The sequence below is a fragment of the Pleuronectes platessa genome, chromosome 10 (genome assembly GCF_947347685.1).
Source record: "Pleuronectes platessa chromosome 10, fPlePla1.1, whole genome shotgun sequence".
NCBI lineage: Eukaryota > Metazoa > Chordata > Actinopteri > Pleuronectiformes > Pleuronectidae > Pleuronectes > Pleuronectes platessa.
The window spans coordinates 7,676,854-7,686,302 of record NC_070635.1 but is presented as its reverse complement, the minus strand read 5'-3'; the positions used below and the strand labels follow the sequence as shown (position 1 = coordinate 7,686,302).

Below are 9,449 nucleotides of genomic sequence, written 5' to 3'. Positions count from 1 at the left end.
TCTTTCTGTCTCTCACCCCATTTCTCTTTGTTTCTCATGCAAGTGATGCTCCTCGACATATGTGAAGGTCCATTTTTTACCCCGTTCTTTTCTTCTTCTTTTTTTATCAATACAGCCCACTCGTTTCTGCCTCCCACGCACCAACTTGGCGTAACTGGGCTTCAGGGGTTGTCTGCTATGTGAAAGGAGTTTTGAAAATGACACTAACTACACAATGAAGAAATTAATTAACCAGCAACGCACATTCATTCATCGCATTGGCTATTGTGCCAGAGCACATGAGAGAAAGCGCAGCTGACAAGCACAAGTAAGCTCAGGAAAAATCCACTTTTTTGTGTGTTTCCGTGAATTGTAAAGAAAAGCTCACTTCGACAGACCTTCTTTTGATTTCATTTATTTAACAGTCACCAGATGATGAGATACATTCTCTTAGAAAAGAAATAGACAACAAAACTGATACTCTTTTTGAGATTTTTAAAAACTATTATACAATATTCTTAATATATAGATTTTGTACAAAATAAAAGTCAGTAAAGGGGCAGAGGGAGAGTGACATTTTAAAAAACTGAGAAAAATAAAAGGAAGGGGACAGGAGTAGACTCAAACAACGACCACATTTGGGAGAGACAAAGACCAATCTCTTTCATAAATAAATATAGGAAAATTAGACATCATATATAGCTCTCTCTCCAATAGCAGGGCATTGTTAAATGTCTGTAGCATAGGATATAACAGAACTACTTTGTGAGGCCCATTTGCTTAGAAAATCCCACTAATTCTCCACATAGATTAAGTGGAACCAGTGTGGCTAAAAGCCCTGAAATATAAGTATTTACCTCAATAATAGGTCTGATAGTCTGTGCCATGCTTGACCTTTGGCTGGAACAATAAGCCCCACCCACCTGTACACCCCCGCACCCCCCTCGTTTCCTTTGTGTGCTGTACTTGGTACAGACCAAGCGCAGAGAGTCTGCTTGAGGGAGGCAGAGAATAGGGATGTCCTCTTTTTTCTCTCTCTCCCAAGGCCAGTGAGACACAAGCTCCAGTCTCCCCCACTCACAAACACGGAGACAATTGAGCTGAGCACACGTGTGAGGGGGGGGCACAGTATTGGAGTATAGGAAGGTCGTACTACCAACATCATTTCACCATTGAATAACATCCTTACACTGCTGCTATTTCAGCGCTGTTCTTGTTGGTCCTTGGAATTTCAACAATACAACAACAACTACAAGACAACAGAATAAAACACACAAAAAGTGGATGTGGATGGCTGTGGTGCATCACAACCCTGTTTGATGGAGACTCACGCCACTCTGACTGGCTGATTGTTTTCTCTGTAAATCTCCTCTCATTGCACCTATTTGAGTTGTTGACGCTCAGGGTAAAAGCCCAGAAAACATGGGAAAAAGGGAACACGGAATACAGATATGGAAATGAATTTACGATACCAATACGCTACATGTTTCATACACATGCCCGATGAGCACGGAAACTGAGGCTGATGACTGATCCCACGGCAACGACAGACTTGTTGTTCTATCCTTGTCTCCATCTTTTCTATCTTTTTTACCCTCTGTGAGCAGGCAAGTGGACAGTGACATTGGCCCTTCACAGAGCAGGACAGCAGGCAGAGTGACTTGGCGTTAATCACAGTTTTGTCTCGCTTTCTTGGCACATTAAGTTGGAGAGGCGAGTGGCGGCCCGGGCAGCCGGGGTGAGAGATGGGAGGACAACGCGGTAGATTCTCAATAATGACGCATCGCTGCCACATCACTTTGGAGATTAAAAGCAAGATGCTGAATTTCAATCAAAGCACATTAATGGCTTGGTGTGAGAAATGGCCACTTTGTCTCCCCTGGCAGGCAGAGCGAGGGAGACAGATGAAGGGAGAGAGAGGGGGAGCTGGCACAAGAAGAACAGGTGAGACAAGGTGATATGACATTTTAATTCACCAAATTGCATGCTAGCTAGTAATGATAGAATCCTTTTAACGATGTAGTGACAATATTCTCCCAGCAATGGCAAAAGGTCATTGACAAAATGTTGCATCCGAGAGAGAAGTCACAGTGCCAAGGACTGAACGCATGAAGCTGTAAATAACAGCACTGTTGATGTAAGATAATTAATTGGAAGCAATGATTTAGAGAATGTCGCCATTAAAGTGGTTTCAGATCAGAATTCTGTCACAAATACTCAAATATGGCTTAAATCTAACAAAATCTTATTTATTTTTTATTAAATACTATTAAAATCAAAATCTTTAGAAAGGTTTGAAATAAGGGAAAGCTCTGAACAAACAAAAAAAATCTAATCAAAATGAAGATTGGGCTTTATTGCAAGAACAAAAACAAGAGTTTGTCCTCACCACTGTCAATGACACCATATGAAAATATCAACTGAGTTTTTGATTTCCACACTTGCTCCGATCAAATCCCGCCGCCACCTTGCAAAACATGCCGAGCTCTGCCTGAGCTGCTCTGTGAATGTATTGCACTGTGAGATGTGACCCACTTGCAATAAAGTGCATTGAGAGTTCAGTTCTCATGGTAGATGAGAAGCGATGTTGGGCAATCACAGCTGAGAGATTGTCATCACAGTATAGCTAGTACAAGGAAAAACCTAATGTGACATCTTGGAGGGGAGGGGAATAAAAAGAGAAGGGGGTTACAGAAGAACTGTCAGGACAACAAAGGGAGATGGGGGAGTTGGTCGTATAGTCTCTGTGTCAAGTCCGGAGTGTCACAGCTGAGCACAGTGCTACTTGGGTGGGGTTGTTCTTTCTGGGGGTGGGATGTGCTGTCCTTGACTTCAGCCTGGCACCCAGCTCTGGTTGCTGTGGGCTTGCTGAGGACTGGCAAGACTGCTCATCCCCATCCCCATGCCCATAGTCACACCCATGCCCATACCCATGCCAATGCCCACCCCCTGGGCTAGGGAGCAGTCAAAATTAAAGTCCATCTCCTCCCCAGAGTCCATAATGTCATGGAGGAGGATGGACTCCACATCGCAGTCCAAGCTACCGTGGAACATGTCAATGTCCAAATCGGCCGGTAGTCTCTCAAGGGTGTGAGGTTGGTGATAGCTGTGGTAGTTGCTACCGATGTTACCGTTCCCCATCCCCTGGACATGGTGGTAAAGTCCGTTTGTCATGCCTAGGTGTTGGGGGTCAAGGTAATGGTTCTGACGGGGGTGCGGGTGTGGGGCGGCGGCCACATGGCAGGAGTCCTGGGGCATGCCAAGCATACCCGCTGGGTTAGGGGGTAGGGTCGTGGAGGCTGGGAGGTGGGCATGTGATGGGGGGCTGTACATATAGGGAGCTTTGTGGTTGTAGGTCTGCAGCTGATTGCCGTTGCCACGTGGGGCCAGAGCCACAGCCCGTGGGGGTGTGTGGCTATGGCTCTGGTTGAGGTTGTGACTGTTGTGAACGAGGCTGTGGGGTGAGTTGTGGTTGGTTACACCGTTGTGATTATGAGTAGGAGTATGGCTATGAGTTCTGTTATGGCTATGAGCTGGGCTGTGGCTATGAGGTCCATTGTGGCTGTGACCATTGTGGTGACCAGGGAGGTGGCTGTGAAGGTTGGAGCTTACTCCATTACTAGCTTGACCAATCATAGGATGGCTTTCCCTCTCCTGTCCCAGCATCATGTCCTTGGAACAATATTGCTGCCCAACTGGACCCCCTGTGAGCAGACTCTGCAGGGCATTGGTACTGGAGTAAGCCCGCATGGTTCCAGAGAAACTGGCTGGCTTGTTCTCCTGTATGGTCTGCATTGGTGAGTGGTGGCGCAGCATCCCCATGCCTGTTGCTCCGTAGACGCTGGCACTATAAGAGCTCTGCCCCTTCACTCCAGAGCTGTAGTGGTAAACAGGGGTTTGCTGCTTGTGTCTACCGACAGCCGGGTGCTGCTGGTGTTGCTGATGGTGATGATAAGTCTCCTCCATGAGCTGCTCATCCAGCCTGATGGCCCCTGCCAGGTTAGCCAGCTGAGGCAGCTGCTCAAGGGGAGGACAGCGATTCCCAGCTCCCATGGATGGGGAGCGGGCACTGGTTGGTGAGGGGTAGAGATGGGGGGATGTCGAACAGGATAAGCCACCCTCCTCTGGTTCTTCAGGTTCTTCCTCAGCTAGGATAGGTGACAGACGCCCACTGAGGGTCGAGGCTGATGAGCTAGCCCTGGAATGGAGGTCTGTCCAGGCGTCAAACTCTCCATCTGTCCCAGTTGCCCCACCGACTCCTGGGAGGCCTTTCTGAGGTGGGCTGACATGATCGGGGGAGCCCTGGAGCCCCACCGCAGCAGACCCTGCTCCTATTCCAGGACGACCAACCCTCTTGCCTCTGATGCGGCCTTTGCTTTTCAGGTACTTGGTGCTGTTGTCCATGGACACTGCTCGCCGGCGCGGAGACTTGCCCATCTTCCCTCCATCAGGGTTCAGCATCCACCAGGAACTCTTCCCAGTCCCTTCATTTTGCACTCGGATAAAGCGTGTGTGGAGGGACAGGTTGTGTCGGATGGAGTTCTGCGGAGAGATAAGAAGAACACACCATTTTTACACAAACTGCTTTTTTGAAATTTACACTTGCATAATTTTATTTAAGATTCATAAAAAAATGTATTGGCAAATATGATTTTTGGACATCAAACAATATGGGATGGTTCATAAACTTGGTAGAAGTTCAAAATAGCTATTCAACCCACTATGCAATCAGAGTCAACCAAAGTCAGACAACTAAGGGCAGGTTTGACAACACAATAATGTTCTGAAGGACAGCTACAGCTGACACAGAGGAAGACCCTGCAAAACCTCCGCCAACGTGCAACGATCTGAGATTCAGTCAGAGAAACTCTCCTCATGTACGTCAATCCTCCCACTTTAATTTCCATCAATCCATCTGTCCTCCTCTACTTCTCCTTTCAGCCAGCCTGATGTAAGCTGCTGTGGTTGAGCGTACTGTATGTTTGAAGTCGGTGCCAGTCTGGCTCGGTGCCAGCCCTGTCTCTTTTGCTCTCGTAGCTTGAATGGGAGGGGGGTGTATCGCAAGATTGGGCCAGGAGCAAGGAAGGCTAATGGATGTCTCCCACCCTCCACCATCCACCATCCACCTTCTCTCCCTATCTCCCTTTCCCTCCCATGTTTTGTCTTTATCACTTTCCCTCTCGTCACTGTGTGCTACATATTTTGATTCTTTTTTCTACACACTTCTTAGCACACAATAGTCATTTTCCACCTCTGCTTTCAGTCTCTATGCCTTCAATTATACAGTGTGTCACCAATTACTTTCCCATTATCCCCTACACCAGCGTGTATAGTCACTGACTAAGTAATTCAAAGGATATATATATTTTTTTATTATCATTTACATCTCAATGCTTGCTGAATGCTGATGGTTCCTGATGTGCAACAATCTGTCATTGCAATTCTGATTTCTATAGTGTGTGGGGCATTTTGTCCCTCTAGCAGGAAAATATCAAATCCAAAGCTCTTCCTGTGTTTAAAGAATATACTGGTACAATAGATTGTTCCAGATTGCCGAGTACTCCCACTTCCACCATCTCCATCATGTTGCAGATTATTTGTATTCACACTGAACCGCACGGCAGGGAAACAAATAAATCAAATTTGCGGCAGTGAACACAAACGGGAGGCAAACTGCATTCAGGTGATCTGTGAATGCCTCCTTGGGTTATCATACTGTGACACCTCCAGCATTGGGTAACCATGGCAACCAGGTAAACGGGCACAAACGTGCGGAACTATATTATATTGCGGGGAGAGGGAGAGAGAGAGAGAGAGAGAGAGAGAGAGAGAGAGAGAGAGAGAGAGAGAGAGCACGATGGAAGGAGTGTGGGGGATGGGGAAAGGATGCAAGAGGAGGCGGTTGTTTGATGCCGCTGCTCCAACACTAAACAGCCTTTCATCTCGGCAGTGCAGGTCCGCAGGGGATGCCCGCTCCCTGCTTCTGACGGCTCCTCTACGTGCCGCGCCAACTCCCTGTCTCACTCTGGCTGGATCATCCACCTATCATTCCACTCCGAATCATCCCCATCAAGTCCCCGCGCATGCCCGAATTAAAACATATGTAAGCTTTCATGCCATTCCACCACTGTCGGTTTGTAAATGGGGCATTTTTCAGAGGGCTGACGCACTTCATGCTTGCAACTCTGTGTGACCTGTCTGATTCAAATCGCGATTTATCCCCGTACGAGGGGAAGAGCGGCCCCGCTGAACTTGGAGGGATTTGTCATCGTCCAAACCCTCTTAAACTGATGAATCCACCTGCTAAGAGAGATTTGAGAGATTTCAGATGGTGGTCAGCCACAGTGACGGCCTCATCATCATCACCATCATCATCACCCTCATTCTCACTGGCTGCTGGCTTCCGATCATGTAGTTTTCCACCACATGGTCTTTTGTTCATTGTCATCCTGTTTGTGTGTTTGTGTGTTTCAGTATCTAAGAATAGCCCGGGTTGCAGGTGGTTCCTCTGTGGGTGTGGCTCTGTCCGCCTCCTGTTCCCTGAGTCAGGGGCAATTTGGCCAGCCTATGGCCCTCACGCCCCTGAAACAGGCAGTCACTGCTAATCCCCCTCCATCCCAGAGTAATCCCAGACAATCCTGGGCTAATCCCAAGTTGATTCAGGGGCACTCCCAGCTGGGTGTCTCACGGAGAGCCATGCCAGGTCACCGCGGACACAGTGGGCTGCCCGGATATGCTATGATCCAATAGTAATACAGCATAAGGGGAGTTTGAGCTGTGGGAAATAAGGACACTGTAAAACCCTTTTAGGATGCAGTGTTATTGCCTGTTATGTTTGTGTGTTTGTGTGTATTTTGATAAACGATTTCTGAGGTACTGAGCTGATTGATGTTAACCATATTTTTGATGCCTCTGTTGCACCGACTACCTTTACTCTGTGTGCTGTCCTTGAGGGTTGCCTTTGCCACGTTTCCACCCCTTAGGGTTGAATAGAATAAAATTGAAAACTTTATTATGTTTTAAATATTCATAAAATGGAAATTCTCTTTCAGCCCCCTGGCTTGCTGAGGCAGACGGATGAAGCCCACAGAAACATACAATGACGGAGGAACACACACATCACACGCCTGGGTCCAGGAAGCTACTTCCTATTCAAATCATACCCCTTTAATACAATGGACCTAGTGGAGAGGCCTCTAAATAATGAATGAAGCAGTGGCTGGGCTTTCGCAGAGAGATGCACTGCCTGGTCCCATAGTGCTGGGAAAAGAACAGACAGAGACATAAGTAGCAGTGCAACTCCTTTGTTTTGTCGTCAGAGACATCTGCAGCAGTCAGCCTACAAACAGCTAAATCAGGCTGAAAGTTGTTTAAGTGAAATTAGTTGAGGATAACAGCTTGCAGACCGATCTAAGTCAGTTAAGGTGAACATGGTTCTATAGGCTGCAGGAAAGAAATCAGCTTGGGTTCAACTCTCATTAAGAGCTAAAAATCCTAATAGCTGATTTAGATATTTAGACAATGGATAGGCTGCTTTGTCCCCAGATTAAGGTTTAGGCACTTTGCAAACAAATCCTACGTGTTGACACTTTTTTCCAAAGCACACAGGTGGACGGAGGTGGAAGGACAGGGAAGGGCTTTGCATTGGCTCCGGGAAGGAACTGAAGTGTTGAAACCAAACAGGCAGAAATGTCTGCTGTTGTTATTTGATCCCACAGATTAAGGTTCATTATTTGTTGATGAGCAGAAACAGGTTCTTGGTATTCATCCATAATAACCTCTTTAAGAACCATTCATTTGGATCTTGGAAATCTTACAAAAACAATCAATTGCTCTGCTCTCACCGCCTCCCCTTTTCCATGTAAACTCACTTTGATTCAGGGACTGGAGAGGCCTATTTAGAAATGGGAATCAATGATGTTTAATGGCTATCAGTGCTGAGGCTTAGCGCACATCAAAGTTCGGCTAACTACACAATCCAGCTGCATTATGAGGCCAATATCGGTGCTTAATACACCATATCCAACTGTTTGCACAGCAATGTCTAACAGCCATGGACTCGGTATGGTGCCCAATTGACTCGGTGTCCACCACTGCCCTCTGTGTCCTCACCAAGGAGTTCCAGCCATCCGCATTGGGAGAGGATGTTGCTAGGGGTTGTTATATTGGTCCAAATGGCTCATCTGGGTTAACCTGACTGGCATAGGGGGCAGCTGTGCTAGGGGATGCAGCAGGAGGTGGAGGGGCCGTGGGGGTGGGAAAGATAGAGGTACTGCAAGGGGCCCCTTCAAGCCACACAAAGGGGTGCCCTCAAAATGCCCCCCACTTGCCCCATCCCCCTCGATTAGCCCCCCACCACCACCGTCAACAGAACCCTCTCTGAATGTTTCCCGCTCACACACATGCTCACACACAGAGGGGCGAGGAAACAGGTCAGACAGTTTATAGGTCCCATCTTGTGGCGAATGTGCACTCATTCAAACAGAACCGAGTGAGGAACGAGGCACTGTGAGTGGGGTCTGGGAACTGGCAAAAAGAAACCACTCACCCGATTCAAACAACCTCAAGGGTGAAGCAGAGTGGTGCACTTGCCCAACTAAGAACACAGCAGCTGTCCTCGTAGTGGCACCGGGTAAAGCCGTTTGCCACACTCGACTGGTATTACCGAACCATTTCATGCAGAATGGAGCCATTATGTATTGTCAAAGGGTATCCCTCTATGGTGCACATTCATTTGATAAGCCTAAATCAAGGGGGAGTAACAGAAGCGCTAACTGTGTTTATTGTGATGCTGTATTTGCCTGTGCAGAAGGCAGGAGGGATCAGGGGGAGGGGAGATTTCAACACAAGCAGTTTTGTTCAGCACAGGAATGAGTTTTGTCAGCTAAGCCTGTCTCCAGGCTATTGGTGGAAATTAGCGCCGACTAAATATTCGCTTTCCATGATTGATGTCACGGCTCGCGTTGTCCCTTTGAAAGGAAATAAAGAATTTAGAGCCATGTGGATTAATAGGGACAGGGTTGGGGGAATTTAATGTGTCTGAGGGGGACTTGAAGAGGGACTGAAGAGCCTAATGGCTGCACAGATATGGCACAAAGGAGCTGAGACGATAAGGTATCAGAAAGTGGGAGAAGACAAGTGAGAGTATGAGAGTAACTACAAGACAGAAAACTGGAAATTGTGTATGAGAGAGAAAGAGGGAGGGAGGGAGGGAGAGAGGGAGACAGAGGGTATGCGAGACAGAAAGAGAGAGATGTAGCTATTTGCCTGAGAGTCAGATGATTCAAATCCCTTTAGGAGACTTCTTTAGCAGAGACAGATGGGCAGATAGGCCTGTTTTTGGAATACAATCAAATTTAGAAGATTAAAAAGGAGTCTCTTTTATTAGGAGGTGAGAAACAGTTACTTCTCCGCCACATGTCATCATCGCCTCCACAGCAGTGGTCACGGCTGCATCGGCATGCACAGCA

At 47.3% G+C, this 9,449-nt stretch overlaps 1 protein-coding gene across 1 annotated transcript in view; it reads right to left on the bottom strand.

Annotated features, from left to right (window-relative positions):
• Positions 1 to 411: 411 nt before the first annotated feature.
• The window catches only part of LOC128449224 (forkhead box protein O6), a 30,946-nt gene continuing 21,908 nt past the window's right edge, over positions 412 to 9,449 (bottom strand). The window contains exons 2-3 of the mRNA XM_053432289.1: positions 3,950 to 4,521; positions 412 to 3,889 (exon numbers count right to left, since the gene is read on the bottom strand). Coding sequence (XP_053288264.1) covers positions 2,812 to 3,889; positions 3,950 to 4,521 — 1,650 coding nt within the window. The 3' untranslated portion in view covers positions 412 to 2,811. The remainder of the gene's footprint in view (positions 3,890 to 3,949; positions 4,522 to 9,449) is intronic.